The 20,700-nt window shown below is 46.2% G+C and overlaps 1 protein-coding gene across 1 annotated transcript; it reads left to right on the top strand.

Moving 5' to 3' along the window:
• Window positions 1–2,829: 2,829 nt before the first annotated feature.
• LOC131195368 (tyrosine-protein phosphatase non-receptor type substrate 1-like) lies at window positions 2,830–6,678 on the top strand. Its single transcript, XM_058177212.1, has 3 exons — window positions 2,830–2,985; window positions 3,172–3,522; window positions 5,518–6,678. Exons 1-3 carry the CDS (start codon window positions 2,913–2,915, stop codon window positions 5,661–5,663), a joined length of 570 nt encoding a protein of 189 aa, XP_058033195.1. The 5' UTR covers window positions 2,830–2,912; the 3' UTR covers window positions 5,664–6,678.
• Window positions 6,679–20,700: the final 14,022 nt, after the last annotated feature.

Below are 20,700 nucleotides of genomic sequence, written 5' to 3' on the forward strand. Positions count from 1 at the left end.
GTCAGGCAGTGAGGAGGTTGGGGAGGAACATGGGCCAGTCCTGGAGTCTGTGGAAGGCTCGGATGAGGGCTCTGCGTCAGAGGCAGAGAGGGGGCCAGGGCCATCTGGGAGTTCTGTGCTGCCTCCAGAGCCTCCAGAGTCAGACATCAGCAAGGCAGAGGAACAGGGGGAGCCTGTTCCGAGTGCGCGCATGTGCAGAACTGCCAGAAGGCAAGAACAGTTAAAACAAAAGGGACGACTTGGGAGTAGGGCCTGGAGATGATAAAGACATAAGACATAAAGGAAGTGTTGTGCCTCGCTCGCCCCCCTCTCCGCAGCTGGGCCCCTCTCATCTCCTGTTATCTCAGCCAGAGACAGATAATGAAGACGAATGGCCTGGCATGCCTCCAGCCCCCATTCCTGGCACCATGCCCGGACAGACCGAGCAAGACGAATGGCCTGGCATGCCTCCAGCCCCCAGTCCTGGCACCATGCCCGGACAGACCGAGCAAGACGAATGGCCTGGCATGCCTTCAGCCCCCAGTCCTGGCACCATGCCCGGACAGACCGAGCAAATAAATCCCTCCCCCACAGCATGCGAACTTGAGGAACAGGAAGCCAGTCACGAGCTGGAATTGCCGGCAGCTGAAGGGTGGAGGGATCCACGCTTCTGGAGAATGGAGAGGTGACGTCAGCAAAAGGAAGGGAGGGGCAGGCCTGGATAAGTGCTGAGTCATGGAGCCACACCCCATGGCCTATATAAAGGATCTGCTTTCTGGCATTCTTTGAGTCAGGCAAAGTCTAATTTGGATTGCTGAAGTCACATCTTGGACTCCTGCCTGCCCTGAGAACTCTGACAGGAATTTGGCAAAGCTGCAGAGGCTTTGTGGCCATGCTTGATACGAACTTCCCTGACCCGGCCGTCAGAGGAGGAGTGGGACACAACAGGAGGAGCAAAGGCACGTGAGCCTTTGCAGGAAGCAACTTTGTTCGTTCTGGTTGGTTTAAATTCTGAAGCTCCGTTTCGACTCTATGCTTTGTGTGGCCTTGCAAAGCTAATTGCCAGTTAGGTCTTTCGCAGCGTGTCAAGGGAGAGAAAGGTGGATGCTTATCAGCCTTATCCCAAAGGACTGTGGCAGACTTCTGTCGGACTCTTTACCAACTCTTTGTGACTCATCACGGGCCGTGAATGAACAGAATTCACAGCCATTGAAATAAAAAGGGAGTTTTTGGGGCTAATCGTGTGCTGTTTACTGTCTCAGGAAGCCTAAGTCAGAACAGGAAGCTACAATTGGTCCCGAATGGAGTGGGGCAGGACTAGATGACCTACAAGGCCCCTTCCAACTCTGATAATAGTTTTGGAGGTCCCAACAGTGGCACATTTAATACCACTCTGAGATGAGCTACATTAGGTAGCAATCTCTTTCTGGGTACAATTAAAACATAGAATCCGAGGGCTGGAAGGAACCTATAAGGTCTTATAATCCAACCCCTGCTCAAGGCAAGAGAGCTTATACCATCCTGTTCAAATGGCTGTCCAGTCTCTTTTTGGAAAAGCTCCAGTGATGGAGCACCTACAACTTCTGGTGGCAAGTCGTTCCACTGGTTAATTGTTCTCATTGTCAGGAAAGTTCTCCTTCGTTCTAGGTTGCTTGTCTCCTTGGTTAGTTTCCTTCCATTGTTTCTTGTCCTGCCTTCAGGGGCTTGACTCCTTCTTTGTAGAAGCCCCTCCTCAAATATTAAGACATGGTTATCATGTCTCCCCTGAGCCTTTCTTTTTGGTAAACTAGACCTACCCAATTCCTGCAACTGCTGTTCGTATGTTTAAACCTCCTCCTCATCTTTGTTGCTCTTCTCTGCACTCTTTCTAGAGTCTCAACTTCTTTTTTTTGCGCGTTGCGGTGATCAGAATTGGACGCGGTATTCCAAGCGTGGTCTTACCAGTGTAGTATAAAACTAAGTAACACTTTAAGTTATCGCTCTGTTGATGCAACCTGGGACTGCATTGGTCTTTTGGGCAGCTGCAGCACATGGCTGGCTCATGTCTTCAGTGGTGGTTCACTAAGACACTCAGATCCCTCTCACAATTATTTCTCTCTCCCTCCCTCCCTCCCTCTCTCTCCCACTTCCTCCCTCCCTCTCTCTCCCCTCCCTCCTCTCTCTCTCCCCCTCTCTCCCTCTCCCCCTCCCTCCTTCTCTCTATCCCTCCCTCCCTCTTTCTTTCTCTCTCCCTCCCTCCCTCTCCCTCCCTCCCTCCCTTTCTCCCTCTCTCTGCTCTCTCCCTCCCTCCCTCTCTCTCTCCCTCCCTCTCTCTCCCCTCCTTCCCCTCTCCCTCCTCCTCCCTCCCTCCTCTCCCCACCTCCTCTCTCTCCTCCTTCTCTCTCCCCTCCTTCCCCTCTCTCCCTCCCTCTCCCTCCCTCCTCTCCCTCCCTCCTCTCTCCCTCCCTCCCTCCCTCCCTCTCTCCTCCTCCCTCCTCTCTTCTCTCTCCTCTCCTCCTCTCTCCTCCCTCTCTCTCCTCTCTCTCCTCCCTCTCCTCCCTCCTCTCCTCCTCCCTCTCCCTCCCTCTCTCTCCCTCTCTCTCTCTCCGTCTCTCTCTCTCTCTCCGTCTCTCTCTCTCCCTCCCTCTCTCTCTCTCCCTCCCTCTCTCTCTCTCTCTCTCTCCTTTGAAAAATCCTTCTGGGGTTAATCAGACATTTATGGGAGATCTTTCTTTATTTTCCCACAGTATTCTTCCCCAAATGTAACACAACCAAAACACATACGACATGTCAAATCAGTTTCCTGTTGCGACTTCCCTTTTGAAGAGTTGGCAAATCTGCAAGCCAGACACTACACAGAGAAGCATCTGATTGTGTGGGTGACAATCCAGACCGGTTCATGCCCCAATCAAGGAGACCCGAGACCTGTCATTTTAACGAAACCAGCTTTTCCAATGGCTTGTGGTGCCTACCTTTCCGGTCTGTTTTTCATTGTGCTTTCCAGCCTGTCTTCGGCAAGTAACGGAGGTGAGTGATCAGGCCGCAAGGCTTTAGAGTAGACAGATCAATGGAGTAGCTTTCCTCCTGAGGTTGTGGGTGCTCCATCACTAGAGGTCTTCAAGGAAAGTTGGACGACCCTTTGACTGGGCTGGTATAAGGACTCCTGCCCTAGGATGCTGTGGTTTAACTACAATCTGAGTTCCTCTTACTCAGGTGTTAAGGCCAAGGATCCATGGCTGTCGCAACCTCAGAGGTCTGTTTCGGTCGTAAAAGGGGAAGTTCTCCACCTGGAGTGCAAAGTGTCTGGTGACCACACACCTGGTCCTGTGAAATGGTACTTGGGAGAAGGACCTCAGCGGAAGCTCATCTACTTAGATGTTCAGACTGATGAAAAAGAGGAAAGAATAACAAGGAATTTTCCAGGTTCTAGCACGGATTTCACCATCTCCATCCGTAATGTTACTCTGGAAGACGCGGGGACTTATTACTGTGTGAAGGAGAAGAAAGGGTATCAAGGAACTACGGAATGGCTTAAAGGACCAGGGACTCAGGTGGTTGTAGAAGGTGAGTGTGAACAAGCTAGGCGTGAAGAAGCGTCATTTCTTTCGGGCCACAGCTGGATCTAAGGTAGCTTCTGTAAAAGGAAATCTTGTTAAATTGTGGAGTCTTTGGTGTTTCATTGACCAACTAGGAAACCTTATCAGTTAGAGTCCGATGATGTTACTTTGTACTGATGATGTTACATAGTTGGGTATTGAAACATCTGAAAACCAATAGCCAAGCTCAGAGAGCACCAAGTTTTTCTCCTCTTCCTCCTCCCCTTCCTCCTCCTCCTCTTCCTCCCTCTCCCTCTCCTCCTCCCCCTCCCCTCCCTCTTCTTCTTCTTTCCCTCTTCCTTCTACGTCCTCCTTCTCCTCTTTTCTCCTCCTCTTCCTCCTCACATACCCTTCTAGCACTGATGATGTTACCTAGTTAACATCATTGAAACATATTGAAACATCTGCATGTCAACAGCCAAGCCTAGAGAACAGCAAGGATCCTACAATAATCCTCCTCCTCCTCCTCCTCCTCCTCCTCCTCCTCCATCATCATTTTGCAAACCCTGCTCCCTTCTATCCCTGATGATGTTACCTAGCTGGGTAATACAACACCTGCAAGCCAACAACCAAGCTCAGAGTGTCCCCAAGGACTTTGCATTCTCCTGCTGGCGCGTCTATCCCGTGGGGTCCCCTCTTCTCCGCTTCCTTCTCTCCCAACCCTTCACTCAGCCACCCCAAGGCTGTAGCTTCTCATAGCAAATGAAATCTTCCTTTATTAAGAACCTCAACCTCAAGGTTTTTTTTCCCGGGTCACAATTTCCCACACAAATAAGGGAACTTGACGAACATTTTGTGTCTCAAAACAGCGGCTGCTGGCTTCTTCTGTCTTTAATAAGAAAAAAAATATATCAGGACTTTTCCAGCAGTAGAGGGCGCTCAAAGCCTTGTGTAGCATCCTCTGTGCTTAGAGTTGGAAGCATTGTTAAAAGATTCCACACACCAACTTTATGGTCTGTTTCTGTGGCTCCCCTCTGGGAAGAGGCTTCGAAGTATCTCTAGCAGGACTAACAGATTCTGCAACAGCTTTGTGCCCTGGGCCATCCGTCTGGCTAACTCGCAAGATTTGTTCCTCTCGCCATGCACATGTATACATCCGAACTAGTGTGTTGTTTCTCCGTGTCATACAATATACGTGGGTACATGCATAATTTTGTATTTATTTTATATTATTATTTATTGTATTATTTATTGTATTATTTATTTTGTCATGTTTATGTTGTGCATATTAGAGGTGGAGACCCTTGAGAGTTGTTTGCAATGAAATTTCATTTTAATGTATGCCTATTATTGTCTATTTTCTATTCTATTCTATTCTATTCTATTCTATTCTATTCTATTCTATTCTATTCTATTCCATTCCTTTCCTGTTCTGTTCTGTTCTGTTCTATTCTATTCTATTCTATTCTATTCTATTCTATTCTATTCTATTCTATTCTATTCTATTCTATTCTATTCCATTCCTATCCTATCCTATCCTATCCTATCCGATTCCATTCCATTCCTATTCTATTCTATTCTATTCTATCCCATGCTATTCCCTATGCTATGCTATTCTATTCTGTTCTGTTCTGTTCTGTTCTGTTCTGTTCCGTCCCGTCCTGTCCCGTCCCGTCCCATCCCATCCCATGCTATTCCCTATGCTATTCTATTCTATTCTATTCTATTCTATTCTATTCTATTCTATTCTATTCTATCCTATCCCATCCCATCCCATCCCATCCCTTGCTATGCCCTATGCTATGCTATTCTATTCTATTCTAGTCTAGTCTAGTCTAGTCTATATTCCATCCCATCCCATCCCATCCCATGCTATTCCCTATTCTATTCTATTCCATTCTATTTTATGCCATGCCATGCCATCGAATCGAATCCAATCCAATCCAATCCAATCCAATCTAATCTATTCTTCTCTGTTTTATTACAAATAAATCAAAAACACTCCCCTGTCTTTTCTCCACAGGTTTACCGGGACAATCCATCCATGGTCTCTATTTGGGGCTTTTCCTGAATAAAGTAGCAGTGGCTCTCTTGCTCCTTGGCCTTTTCCAAATAAAGCAACATGGAGGCTGCCTTGCAAGATATTTTGCTAAATGTAGACCCGTCTAAGGCGGGACTCGAACTCACAGTCTCCTGGCTTGCAGCCTGGTGCCTTAACCAGTAAACTGGCTCCCTCTGTATGTAAAGTAAGGAAGAAAAAAGAAGAAAAAAGAAAGAAAAAAAAGGGAAAGAAAGAAAGAAAGAAAGAAAGAAAGAAGGAAGGAAGGAAGGAAGGAAGGAAGGAAGGAAGGAAGGAAGGAGGAAGGAAGAAAGAAGGAAAGAAAAAATGCTGAAGAAAAAGAAAAAAGAAAAACAGATATAATGAAGTGGTTCCTGATATTCTTCTCAGCAAATTATAAGTATAGGTGGTCCTCGACTTACAACCACAACTGAGCCCAAAATTTATGTCACTAAGCCAGAAATTTGTTAAGCGAGCTTTGCCCCATGTTACGACCTTTCTTGCCACAGTCGTTAAGTGAATCACTGCAGTTGATAAATTAGCAACACGGTCGTTAAGTGAATCTGGTTGCCCCCATTGACTTTGCTTGTCAGAAGGTCACAAAAGGGGATCACGTGACCCCCCCCCAGTATGCTGCAACCATCATAAATGTGAACCGGTTGCCAAGCGTCTCAATTTTGATCACATCCTGCCACATGCTTCAACGGTCGTTAAGTGTGAAAAAAAGATCATAAGTCATTCTTTTCAGTGCCGTTGTATGTTGAAAAGGTCACTAAATGAATTGTTGTAAGTTGAGAACTGCCTGTAGGAATATATTTGTACATATTCAAACATCAAAAAAATGCATATACAAAAATTTTATTTTCTGTTTTTGTACTACATATTATAAACTAATAAATAAATACAAAGGAAATTGGGGACCGGATGGGATGAAACGGACTCCACCTCAACCCTAGCAAGACAGAGGATCTGTGGGTACAGGTAGTCCTCGATTTACGACCACAATTGAACCAGAGGTGGGTTTCAGCAGGTTCTGACCAGTTCTGGAGAACCGGTAGCGGAAATTTTTGGAGAACCGGTAGTAAAAATTCTGACTGGCCCCGCCCCCATTTATTCTCCGCCTCCCAAGTCCCAGCTGATTGGAAGGAAATGGGGATTTTGCAGTAACCTTCCCCTGCCCCACCCACCAAGCCACGCCCACCAAGCCACGCCCACAGAACCAGTAATAAAAGTTTTTTGAAACCCACCGCTGAATTTGAACCCGACATTTCTTGTTGCTAAGCGAAACAAGTGAATTTTGCCCCGTTTTCCAACCTTTCCTGCCAACCGTTGTTAAGTGAATCACCGCAGCGGTTAAGTTAGTCACCACGAATATCTGGCTTCCCCATTGACTTTGCTCGTCAGAAGGTCGCAAAAGCGGATCGCGTGGCCCGGGGACACCGCAACCGTCATAAATATGAACCAGTCACCAAACAATCTGAATTTTGATCAGATGACCACGGGGAATGCTGCAACGGTCATAAGTGTGAAACATGGTCCTAAGTCCCTTTTTTCAGTGCCGTCGTAACTTCGAACGGTCTTCTAGCCCAACCCCCTGCTCAAGCAGGAGATCCTATACCAGCGGTCTGCAAATTTGGCTCTTTTAAGACTTGTGGACTTCAACTCCCAGCTTTGCTGGCTGAGGGACTCTGGGAGTTGATGTCCACAAGTCTTAACCAAGTTTGCAGACACCTGCCTTAGACCCTTTCAGAAAAACAATGGCCCAATCTCTTCTTAAAAACCTCCAGTGGTGAGAAATGGGTGTTTTTCCTCTTAGGAAATGGATCGGCCCCTCCGATAAAGAGGAAACAGATGAAGGACTCGATAGCCCTTAACTACAGATTGAGTAAGATTTCACCGCAGACTCCTGTTCCGTTCAGAATATTTGAAATTTTACTTCTTGTAGGAAAGATGCGGAGGAGGTGGTGGCCCTGTTTTTCTGGCACATCTGAGGAATTGAGGGATGGAGGGATCCGGGGGGAGGGGTGTATTCAGGAGTGGGGCTGCTGGGGGTTCGCAGGGGTTTGGGAGAACCTCTAGCTAACATTCTGTGCAGTTCGGAGAACCCCCAAATCCCACACCTGGCTGGTCCCTGTTGTGATCCGCCAGCAGCCTACGGAGCTGGCATGGAGTCGGACAGCGATGAGGCTGAGGTGGGGCCAGGGCCATCGGGAAGTGAGGTGCGGACTGCAGAACCTCCAGAGACTGATAATAGAGAGGCAGAGGAACAGTAGGAGCCTGTTCCTCATGCACGCATAAGAAGAGCTGCCAGAAGGCAAGAGCAGCTCAAGCAAAAAGGACGACTCGGGAGTAGGGCCAAGAGATGATTGGCCCCTCTCATAAGGCTTAAAACAGACCAGCACCGGTGTTTCAGCTTTGCCAGAAAACAACATTGTAGCTGCATCTTCTGCTCCGTCTTCTGCTTTGTGTATGACTTTGTTTTTGTGGCTTTTGGACATTTGCCAGGAAGGGCCTTTGGCAGTTTGCCTAATTGGACTAAGGTTTGTGAGATAACTGAGGAATTTGTGTTGGGAGGCATTTGTTTCACTTTGAGTTGAACGACGCTGGGAATGAAGTAATTCCCAGCTGTTCGAATAAAGTTTGTTTTTCCATGGACTGAGTTTGTTGCTACCTACTTGGGTCTGGGTCACAGCAGTCCCGCCCACCCCTCCCCTCCCTTCTCAGGAGTCCCCAAGTGGCCCGTTTTGTATGCAGGTAAGTGCAGCGTGTGCACAGAGGCTCAGGGAGTGCAAAAAACGGGCCTACTGGAAGTTCGGGAAGGCCTCCAGAGCCTGGGGAGGCTGTTTTTACCCTCCTGGAGGCTCAAGGAAAGCCTCTAGAGCCCAGGGAGGGCAAAAAGCCTCGTCCCCATCTTGGCGCAGGAGACCGACAAGACACACCCACCATGGCCATCAGCAACTGGGCAGAGAACCCCTTGCTAAAATTTTTGAAGCTTACTCCTGGTAGTATTCACTTAAATTAAGAAAGACCATTACACAAAAGTCCCACTTTGGATATTCTATTCTATTCTATTCTATTCTATTCTATTCTATTCTATTCTATTCTATTCTATTCTATTCTATTCTATTTATTTATTTATTTATTTATTTATTTTGTCACAACAATATATGTAACTATCATACAGAAAGGTTATATAGTATATAAAGGTATAGAAGAAAAGAAAAACAACAGGACAGGAACGGTAGGCACGTTTGTGCGCTTATGCACGCCCCTTATGGTCCTCTTAGGAATAGGGTGAGGTCAATAGTAGAAAGTTTTTGGTTAAAGCTTTTAGGATTGTGGGAAGAGACCACAGAGTCAGGTAAAGTATTCCAAGCACTGATGATTCTGTTACAGAAGTCATATTTTCTGCAATCTAGATTAAAGCCGTTGACATTAAGTTTAAATCTATTCTATTCTATTCTATTCTATTCTATTCCATTCTGCATTCTCTTCTCTTCTCTTCTCTTCTATTCCATTCTGCATTCTATTCCATTCCATTCCATTCCATTCCATTCCATTCCATTCCATTCCATTCTACATTCTCTTCTCTTCTCTTCTCTTCTCTTCTCTTCTCTTCTCTTCTCTTCTCTTCTCTTCTCTTCTTCTCTGCACAGCACAAAATATGATCCCCTGAACCCTTCTTCCTTAGGAGAGACCGGCAGATGCTGAACCAAGCTTTCAGATGACATTCGGTGGATCCAATATGGGCCGAAGATTAGTGTGGTTTTAGCACTCTTACTAACACAAGATCCACTTTTATAGCAGCTCTAACTCATGTCCTCTCGGATGGATCCCTCCCAGTTCTCCATTGGTACTCTAGGTTTCTCTTGCCCCTTTTCAGGATCCACAATTGATCCCTGAACCATGTCAAGAGAGGCAGCACAGGTGCGATCATACCTTCAAAGCAGTGCTGGGATTCAAGTAATTTAACAACTGGTTCTCTGCCCTAATGATTTCTTCCAACCACCAGTTTGCCAAACTGCTCCGAAAGTTAACAACCGGTTCTCCCGAAGTGGTGCGAACTGACTGAATCCCACCACTGCTTCAAAGCCTCAGCGATCCATTGGTTTCAGGATGTAACCAAAGTTTTGACAGGACCTTGTAGTAAAGTCTAACTCTCAGACCTGGAAGCCATTTTTTACATTTGGGCATTTCTTTCGTTGGGGGTGTTACTCGGAACCCTGACACTAACTTTCTAACTTTTGGGATGACAGGAAGGTTAGGCATTGAACATTGATGATTTAGAGATGGTTTTTATTGCCCCTGAGTAAGTAGAAGGACTTCTCTGACCTCATTGACCGGATGCTGTCGCTTACCCAGAAATTCTAACTTGAGACGTCGGTCCAACTTTATGAAAAGGAAATGGGGGTTCCTCTTTTGCTCCTCCCTCTGGAGGAAAGATCTGCTGGGCTAAGCCAAAGTCAGCTCAGTTGACTCTTCTGCTGCTATCGGCATGGCAGCCTTGAGGTCCTTCAAGATAATCTGTGGTCCTCTTCAGCTGCTGCTGCTGCTCCTCCTACTGCAAGATCTGGGTGAGTGTTGGCAGTTGAGATCAGACAGATTCCATCCTCAGATTTGCTACTGGAATAAAATCCATTGCAAGATAATAATAAAAGGATTAAAATTGACAGTTATGGAGGAAGCTCAAGAACTGTAGGACAGGCTAGCTGGCTCAGAGGAAGAATATAGTAGTAAGGAGGAATTGGAATCGGCCAGCCAAGATGAACAGCGGCAGGAGATACAAGAGAAAGACCAAGAGGATAAAAATAAAGAGGGGAAAGATCATCAAGGAGAAAAAATCCAGTGCGAGATGAATATTAAGGTTGCTGCAGACCTGATGGGCTTCTTTGAACATTGAGATGAGCGGATTCCACAGCAAAGGCCAGTGCCAAGTGTTAGATTTGGGGAGGAAAAGATTTCTTCCATTGCTTCCCACCCAAGTAGCTACATCAACAAGTGAGATAGAGCATCAGAGCTCTGAAGTTCTGGAGATCAAAGGGGACCACCTGATTTGATCTGGTCCTTGAGGTATGGACACCTTCAATTACTGGTAGATTCCAACATCTGGAAGGGAAGTGTTGTGACTCGTTCTCCCTCCTCTCCTCAGCCGGGCCCCTCCGGTCTCCAACCGGGCCTTTTATCAGACTCCGAGTCTGATAATGAAGATGAACGGCCTGTCATGACTCCAGCCCCCGGCCCTGGCACTATGCCCGGAGAGGATTCAAGGAGTGAAAGGAGAAGCCCGATAAACCTCACTCATACAGCGTGTGTTCCTTTGGCTCAGCCTTCAGAGCAGGAAGCCAGCCAGGTGGTGGAATTACCCAGGCCTACTCCCTCTGATCCCTCCCTTTCCCTGACGCTATAGTACGGCGACCAAAATCGGTGGCAGTGTGGTCTTACTAAGGTTTTATAAAGCGGTAGTAATACTTCACACTTTATAAAACTTGAGTAAGATCACACCTGGCATACTGCAACCGATTTTGGTCACCATGCCACAAAAAAGATTTGAGACTTTGGAAAAAAGTTCAGAAAAGAGAGACTAACCAGGGGTGTGTGTGTGTGTGTGTGAGAGAGAGAGAGGGTCATCCCAGAAGCCGACACAAAGTTCAGCATCAACATCCAACAATCTATAATATAACATAATATAACAACAGAGTTGGAAGGGACCTTGGAGGTCTTCTAGTCCAACCCTCTGCCCAGGCAGGAAACCCTACACCATCTCAGTCAGATGGTTATCCAACATTTTCTTAAAAATTTCCAGTGTTGGAGCATTCACAACTTCTGCAGGCAAGTCGTTCCACTTATTAATTGTTCTAACTGTCAGGAAATTTCTCCTTAGTTCTAAGTTGCTTCTCTCCTTGATCAGTTTCCACCCATTGCTTCTTGTTCTACTCTCAGGGGTAGAACTTCTACCCTCAGGGGTAGAACTGTCCTGAAGATGCCTACTGTTGTGTGAAGTTCAGACCAAGGGTTCCCAGAAAGACAACAGGCTCCAGGGAAAGGCACTGTGGGCACTAATTGGTAGGTAGCCCTCCCTCCCTCGTTTGGTGGGATGGAGGGAGATGGTCCCAGTCATATGGAAGCAAATCCCATGTTCGGAAGCTCTTTCTCTGTGACCAAAAACACTCTTGGAGACTCCTGTGTGGTTTCTGAGGAACGTCAATTGATGTCACTCTACTTTTTCCCTCAGTTGAGCCATCTCAGCCTCAGATTCGTGGGCCCCAAGGCAGAATCACGGCAGGATCTCAGGCCTCTTTCAAATGCTTTGCAAATAACTTCCCCTCCAAAGACATCAAAGTTGTTTGGATGAAGGATGGAGAAACGATACAGCCTAACCAGACCAAAATCTCACCTGTTGAACTAAAGGGGGGAAGGACCTACCATGTGACAAGCAGTGTGGAAATCCTGCTTCGGCAAGAAGATGTGAGGTCACAGCTGACCTGCCAGATCCAACACAACTCAGCTCAGAAATCTCAGGAGAACTTCCGACTTGGTGATGTCCTAAGAGGTAGGTGAACTTTGAGTTGCAGAGAGGGAGGAGATTATGGAGTCTACACCTTGTAGAGCAGGGGTCTCCAACCTTGGCCACTTTAAGACTTGTGGACTTCAACTCCCAGAGTTCCTCAGCCAGCAAAGCTGGCTGAGGAATTCTGGGAGTTGAAATCTAATCAAAGTGAGCTGAGACCTGAGGCCCTCCATGCAGGGGTGAAATGCTACTGGTTCACTCCGGTTCAAGTGAATCGGTGGTAAAAAAAAAAAAGCTACAGGTTCCGGTAAACTGGTAGTTTAAAAAAGGCTACTGGCTTCTCCGAATCAGTATTTCCAACAATCAGCTGTGCCGCGAGGTTTAGCTTTGCTAGAAAGCAGGAAATTCTGCTTTCTAGCAAAACTGAATCGCACCGCACAGCTGATCCCCCCGTTGCTGCCTGTTCTACTTACCTTGCCAAGCCTCCTTTTGGTGCTTGCGTGTGCGCAGTGCGCAGTGCGCACTTGGCACATAACGCACATGCATGGCCAGCAAACCAGTAGCAAACCGGTTCAGATTTCACCACTGCCACCACCACAGCAGAGAGAATGGCACCAGGAAGATCTAGGCACTCATCCCATGGAAGTGAACTGAGACCAGCCGTACTTTCTCAGCCCATGCTTCCTCAGAGGGCTGTGTTTGCGGGGAGCAAGTCTTTAGAAAGATCTCCTATGTCTGATTCCTTTCCCAAGGAAATGTGGGAGATATATATTTAATCCTGAATTGTCCTGGAATTAACATAACATAATAACAGAGTTGGAAGGGACCTTGGAGGTCTTCTAGTCCAACCCCCTGCCCAGGCAGGAAAACCTACACCATTTCAGACAAATGGCTATCCAACATTTTAACATTTTCTTAAAAATTTCCAGTGTTGGAGCATTCACAACTTCTGCAGGCAAGTCATTCCACTGATTAATTGTTCTAACTTTCAGGAAATTTCTCCTTAATTCTAGGTTGCTTCTTTCCTTGATTAGTTTCCACCCGTTGCTTCTTGTTCTACCCTCAGGTGCTTTGGAGAATAGTTTGACTCCCTCTTCTTTGGGGCAACCCCTGAGATATTGGAAGACTGCTATCATGTCTCCCCTAGTCCTTCTTTTCATTAAACTAGACATACCCAGTTCCTGCAACCGTTCTTCATATGTTTTAGTCTCCAGTCCCCTAATCATCTTTTTTCACTTTTTTCTAATTGTTTCACTTTGCTTTAGTCGAGATGCCAAAATGGTTCAAGAGAGGCGGGGGAGGCAAAAAGTGCCTGAGAGGGGAGGGGGTGAGCCGTGAGGAGGGCCCAGGCGTGGTGATGAATTCAGCCGGTTCACCGAACTGCACAGAAAGTTAACAACCAGTTCGGCTGAACCGGTGCAAACCAGCTGATCTGTTCTGTCCTCCCTCGCCTCCGTCCGAATGATGGCTTAATTAGCCGTCACTATCAGCTCTGGCAGCAGAATAGCCAGCGTCTGCCAAGAGCCTCCGTTATCTTCCACGACACTGGTGAGTCACAAACTTCAGTTCTTAATCAGTGGATTTGCCTGATACAAAGAGACACAGCAGCTCTGGCTGCCTTTTATATCCTGTGGGGTGTGGTTCCATGACTCAGCACTTCCTAGGCCTGCCCCACCCTTGCTTCTGTTGTTCCCTCCTCTCCTGCCTACGAAACCAAGCCTGATTGCCAAGCCTGATTGCTGTTAGCTGGGTCTGCAGGCGTGGCCTGGGCGGGGGAAGAGTCAGGGGATGGAGGCCTCATTATCTCTTCCACCTGGCCTGTTTCTGGCTCCTGGAGCTGAGCCAGGGAAGCTGGTGCTCCCAAGGTAAGTCCTGACGGCCCTTCCCCCTCACTGTCCAAGTTACTTTCTGGCAGCAGGCCCGGCTCGGGGGGTGCAGACACAACAAAGTCCCACCACTGGTTCAGTTCTGATCTTGGGTTTCCTGCCACCAAGCTCTAGATTTTACACACCAGGGTTGTGTTCAGGGAACCTACTGGTTTCCTCAATGCCACAATCGGAGAGAAGAATCAGTTGATCTTCTGCCCACAGGAACCAGGAGTCCGAAGCTCTTCTTGACTCTTCTCTTTGGCTTTCTTTGCTCAGTTCCTCCCAAAATGCATCTGGAGACCATTCCACCTTCCCCCGTCCAGCTGAATTACAACATAACAACAACAGAGTTGGAAGGGACCTTGGAGGCCTTCTAGTCCAACCCCCTGCCCAGGCACGAAACTCTACACCATCTCAGTCAGATGGTTATCCAACATTTTCTTAAAAATTTCCAGTGTTGGAAGATTCACAACTTCTGCAGGCAAGTCGTTCCACTTATTGATTGTTCTAACTGTCAGGAAATTTCTCCTTAGTTCTAAATTGCTTCTTTCTTTGATCAGTTTCCACCCATTGCTTCTTGTCCTACCCTCAGGTGCTTTGGAGAACAGCCCGACTCCCTCTTCTTTGTGGCAACCCCTCAAATATTGGAACACTGCTATCATGTCTCCCCTAGTCCTTCTTTTTATTAAACTAGACATACCCAGTTCCTGCAACCGTTCTTCATATGTTTTAGCCTCCAGTCCCCTAATCATCTTTGTTGCTCTTCTCTGCACTCTTTCTAGAGTCTCAGCATCTTTTTTACATCGTGGCGACCAAAACTGGATGCAGGATTCCAAGTGTGGCCTTACCAAGGCATTATAAAGTGGCACTAACACTTCACGTGATCTTGATTCTATCCCTCTGTTGATGCAGCCCAGAACTGTGTTGGCTTTTTTAGCAGCTGCTGCACACGGATGGCTCATATCTAGATGGTTGTCCACTAGGACTCCAAGATCCCTCTCACAGGTACTACTATTGAGCAAGGTACCACATATACGGTACCTGTGCATTTTGGTTTTTTGGCCTAAATGTAGAACCTTACTTTTTTCACTGTTGAATTTCATTTTGTTAGATAGCGCCCAATGTTCAAGTCTGTCAAGATCCTTCTGTAACTTGAGCCTATCTTCTGGAGTGTTGGCTATTCTTGCCAGCTTGGTGTCATCTGCAAATTTGCTCACATGGTGTCATCTGCAAAATTGCTCACTGATGGTCACTTGCAATGCAGAAAGCTTTTATCCAGAAGATGCAACAGTGGAGTTGTTTGCCAAGGATGCCCCAAGCGAAAAAGGAACGGTTGCCCTGAGAATTTCAAATCCTGATGGGACCTTTTCCTTCAAGAGCTTCATGGAGGTGATGGCCACCAAAGACAGGAACTCCTCTATGTTCCTTTGCCAAGTCCTGCAGGATTCCCAGCCTCCGGCCAGTGAAACCACCAGTCTCTTCATTACGAGGCCGCTCAAAAAATCAGAAAGTAAATGTGAACTTTCTAAACTTTCCTTCAGAGGTTTTATGCAGGGTTGGCTTTTCCCCCCAGATTTGTTTGACACTATATGAAATTAGGAACCAGTGTAGGTCGTCCTCGACTTATGACCACTATTGAGCCCATATTTTCTGTTGTTAAGTGAAGCATGTGTTAAGTGAGTTTTGCTCCATTTTTACGACCTTTCTTGCCACAGCTGTTCAGTGAATCTGGCTTCCCCATTGACTTTCCTTGTCAGAAGATCACAAAAGGGGAACGCATGACGCCAGGAGGGGCACAGCAAACCGTCATAAATACGAGTCAGTTGTCAAGCATCTGAATTTTGGCCCTGTGACCCTTGGGGATTGCTGCAACGGTTGTGTGAAAAAAGGTCACAAGTCAATTTTTTCAGAGCCGTTGTAACTTTGAACGGTCACTAAACAAACTGCTATAAGTCGAGGACTGCCTATATTTCCTGCTTCTGTGTAGTTCACATTGTCTTTGTGATCCTTTCCATGCTAAAAGCTGAGCCGATTTCCAGGGAGTTTTTCTCTTGTAAACATATAAAGAACGGTTGCAGGAATTGGGTAAGACTAGTGAATAGAAGGACTAGACTAGGGTGTCAGGGTCTCAAGGAACACCCCCCAACACTGGAAATTTTAAAGAAAATGTTGGATAACCATCTGACTGAGATGGTGTAGGGTTCCTGCCTAGGCAGGGGGTTGGACTAGAAGGCCTCCAAGGTCCCTTCCAACTCTGTTGTTATGTTATGTTATGTTATGAAATAAAGCACTGAGGCTGGAGGTTCCTCAAAGTTCCAATTTATTAGAGATGTTATGTTGGCACAGCTGGGAAAACCCGAAACTGAAAGCTTCCAGCTTTTCCACACCCAGCTGACAGTTCACAGCCCTGCCCCACACCCACAAGTTCATCACATTGTCCAATCAACTCTTCATTTATTTATTTATTATTTCAATTTCTATACCACCCTTCTCCCAAAGGACTCAGGGCGGTTTACAGCCTGATAAAAACAACGGATACAAAAATTAAAAACAAATTTAAAAGACTGATTCGAAATTGGCTAAAAATTCTAAAAACTAATAAAAACCCCATTAAAAACTATTAGGCCAGTCCTGCGCGATGGAATAAAAGAGTCTTCAGCTCGCGTCGGAAGGTCCCAAGGTCAGGGCGTTGGCGCATCCCTGGAAGTAGCTCGTTCCAGAGGGCTGGGACCCCCACAGAGAATGCCCTCCCCCTGGGGGTCACCAGTTGACATTGTCTGGCTGACGGCACCCTGAGGAGACCCTCCCTATGGGAGTGCACTGGTCGATGGGAGGCCACCGGTAGCAGCAGGCAGTCAACTTCACACTCAATCTTCAGGCAGTGTTGTGTCTTGCCCGCCCTCAGAGCAGCCGGGGCCTTCTTACCTGCTCCCGCACACTGAGGAATGTATGCCTCCCGGTCCCAGTCCTGGCTCCATGCCCACACAAACTGCAGAAGGAGAATCTCCCTGCCCCAGCCCTGACTCCATGCCCAGGCAAACGGAGCAGCTAGACCCCTCCCCCTCCTCCACAGCAGGTGAGCCTGAGGAGGGTTTATTACCAACAGCTGATTGGTGTGACCCTCGCATCAGAAGATTGGAGAGGCGGAGGCTACAGAGGAAGGAGGGCAGGCCTTAATGAGTGCTGAGTCATGGAGCCACACCCCATGGCCTATATAAAGGATCTACTTTCTGGCAGTCTCTGAGTCAGGCAAAAGTCAAACTTATCTTGCTGAAGTCACTTACTGGTCTCCTGCCTGCTCTGAGGACTTTGCTAGGACTTTGGGCAGAGCTGCAGAGGCACGCCTGATTCGGATTTCCCGGACCCAGCCGTCAGCGGAGGAGTGGGACACGACAGGCAGTCTCCATCAGACGCAGGCAAAAGTCCTTGAATACGGAATGTTGTTATGACTAACTTTCTACTGCTCCAACAACAACCCCCTCCCAACTTCCAACATAAAATATGTGGCAGTTAAGAAGCAAAAAGAAAATTGCTTTCCAAAATTGACATGGGGGTGACATGACAGCAGTCTTCTAATATTGGAGGGGCTTCCACAAAGAAGGGGGGGTCCCACCTGTTCTCCAAAGCACCAGAGGGTAGAACAAGAAGCAACAGATGGAAATTAATCAAGGAGAGAAACAACCTGGAATTAAGAAGAAACTTCCTAACAGTGAGGACAATTAACCAGCGGAACTGCTTGCCACCAGAAACCTCACTGAAGGTTTTGAAGAAGAAGCTGGAAAGTCATTTGTCTGAAATGGTATAGGAGGTTGGACTAGAAGACCTCCAAGGTCCCTTCCAACTCTGCTATTCTGTTTTGTTAATCCACTGTCTTTTCTCCACAGACTCTCAGCAACAATCCTTCCTTGTTCTCTGCATCACCCTTTTCCTGAGCAAAGGAGCCATCGTTCTTTTCGTCTCTTGTCTCTTCCTAGGAAAAGCGTGCGGATTAAAGAGGAGAAAATCTCGTTCTGGAACATTCCAGGAAGTGAAATACTCTGGAACTTCAAGTTAAGGACTCCTGTTCCCCACAGATGAGAAAAGATCCGATTAGGAAATCAATAATAATAATAATAATAATAATAATAATAATAATAATAATAATAATAATAATAATAATAATAATATTAAAAAGCTTGTATAACGAGCACTTCACTCTCACAAATGTCCGAAGCCTATAAAACCATTAAAGATATATATATCTTTCCTGACAGTTAGAACAATTAATCAGTGGAACAACTTGCCTGCAGAAGTTGTGAATGCTCCAACACTGGAAGTTTTTAAGAAGATGTTGGATAACCATCTGTCTGAAATGTTGTAGGGTTTCCTGCCTGGGCAGGGGGTTGGACTAGAAGACCTCCAAGGTCCCTTCCAACTCTGTTATTATTATTATTATATATATATATTTAAAAAATAACCTTGAAAACTGAAGTAATTGTTTGTCGTGTCCCACTCCTCCGCTGACGGCCGAGTCAGGGAAATCCGAATCAGGCGTGCCTCTGCAGCTCTGCCAAAGTCCTAGCAAAGTTCTCAAGGCAGGCAGGAGACCAGAAAGTGACTTCAGCAAGATATATTAGACTTTGCCTGACTCAGAGACTGCCAGAAAGCAGATCCTTTATATAGGCCATGGGGTGTGGCTCCATGACTCAGCACTCATTAAGGCCTGCCCCTCCCTTCCTTCTGTTGACGCCGCTTATCAATTCTCCTGAAGCGAGGGTCACTCCAGTCTGCAGCTGTGGGCAATTGACCTTCCTCAGGCTCACATGCTGTGGGGGAGGGGGAGGGGTCTAGTTGTTATGTTTGCCTGGGCATGAAGCCAGGGCTAGGGGCTGGAGGTGCTTCTTCTTCCTCAGCCTGTCTGGGCATGGAGCCAGGGCTGGGGCCGGGAGGCATGCTAGGACATTCCTCAGCGTTCGGAAGCAGATAAGAAGGCCCCGGCTGCGGGGAAAGCGGACGAGGCACAACATTGTTGTTGTTTTTGTTGCTATAAAAATTGTTGTTATAAAAGATTAGGAAGGAAAGGTGACAAATATTTGCTTACGGAAGCGACAAAGGAGCAAATGCAAAAACCATAGAATTTGGGGGTGCAGATATGATTTTGAACTATGAAAAAAGTGACAAAACGCCAAATGTCCACGTTCTATACTTGTGTCTCTGCTATTTACGGAGTCAAAGATAACTTGCCAGGAATTATGTCACTCAATAAATTTATGCTATGGGTACAAAGAAAGAGACAGTGTTGCTTTCAGGTACTTTGCTTAATTAATTGAATTAATTGCCTACCTTGTCCTGCTTTCATTCTTGATCCTACATCTTCTCCTGACACTTCAAAGAGAGTTTGGAACCACCGCAGAAATTCCTTGTCTCATAATTCCAATAGGGCCCTATTGCAGAGGTGGGATTCAGTGACCTTCCCTACCAGTTCGCAAATGTGCCCACGCGCGCCACGCATTACGTCCGGGTGGGTGGGTGGGCGGAGCCTCCCACAGTTGCCGCTACCGGTTCGAGCGATCCGGACAGAACTGTCTGAATTCTGCAACTGCCCTATTGTCTAGGTAGATTTCATATTGCGTGTCTTTATTTTATTCTCCAGGAAACTGATAAATCTCCTGACAAGTTCCTTATCAATCTTTACTTCAATCTTTCCTACTATCCTCTAAACCGCTTATCGTTTTTCGCTTGAGTCTTCTTCCAAAATATGTCTTGCCTTGAACCTCTCTTTTCCTGTCTTTTTCCACTAGCCATGTCTGATAATTCAGACACTGTTCCAAAATTATGTATTGTGTGACTTCTATTAAATTAGTAGTTGAAAGGTATTGTTTTAGTCCCCGGCTCCCTCCTATGGTCAAACAGCATTACTACAGTGGGTTTGGTATTTTTGCATAAATGTTTTTTTGCAAAATTTAGTTTAAAATTAATAAAATAATAAAACCTATGCAGTGGCCATGAGATATAAGGAAAGAAGAGGATGAGGAGAAATAGATCTATAAGGACTCTTGCCTGAGAAGGGGTTTGGACTTGAAGATCTCAAGTCCCTTCCAGCTCTATTCTATGAATGATTAGATAGATAGATAGAATAGAATAGAATAGAATAGAATAGAATAGAATAGAATAGAATAGAATAGAATAGAATAGAATAGAATAGAATAGAATAGAATAGAATTTTTATTGGCCAAGTGTGATTGGACACACAAGGAATTTGTCTTGGTGCATATGCTCTCAGTGTACATAAAAGAAAAAGATACGTTCATCAAGGTACAACATTTACAATACAATTGATGGTCAATATATCAATATAAATCATAAGGATTGCCAGCAACAAGTTATAGTCATACAGTCATAAGTGGAAAAAGATTGGTGATGGGAACTATGAGACGATTAATAGTAGTGCAGATTCAGTAAATAGTTTGACAGTGTTGATGGAATTATTTGTTTAGCAGAGTGATGGCCTTCGGGAAAAAACTGTTCTTGTGTCTAGTTGTTCTGATGTGCAGTGCTCTATAGCGTCATTTTGAGGGTAGGAGTTGAAACAGTTTATGTCCAGGATGCGAGGGGTCTGTAAATATTTTCACGGCCCTCTTCTTGATTCGTGCAGTATACAGGTCCTCAATGGAAGGCAGGTTGGTAGCAATTATTTTTTCTGCAGTTCTAATTATCCTCTGAAGTCTGTGTTTTTCTTGTTGGGTTGCAGAACCGAACCAGACAGTTATAGAGGTGCAAATGATAGATAGA

This window comes from Ahaetulla prasina, chromosome 3, assembly GCF_028640845.1.
Source record: "Ahaetulla prasina isolate Xishuangbanna chromosome 3, ASM2864084v1, whole genome shotgun sequence".
In the NCBI taxonomy this organism is placed as follows: domain Eukaryota; kingdom Metazoa; phylum Chordata; class Lepidosauria; order Squamata; family Colubridae; genus Ahaetulla; species Ahaetulla prasina.

Bases quoted from the DNA above. Each gene is read 5' to 3' on its own strand.
- LOC131195368 (XM_058177212.1), top strand. From the start codon at position 2,913: ATGGCTTGTGGTGCCTACCTTTCCGGTCTGTTTTTCATTGTGCTTTCC. The intron at 2,986-3,171 runs GTGAGTGATCAG...CCTCTTACTCAG, and splicing joins GTCTTCGGCAAGTAACGGAG to GTGTTAAGGCCAAGGATCCA. The intron at 3,523-5,517 runs GTGAGTGTGAAC...TTTTCTCCACAG, and splicing joins GACTCAGGTGGTTGTAGAAG to GTTTACCGGGACAATCCATC.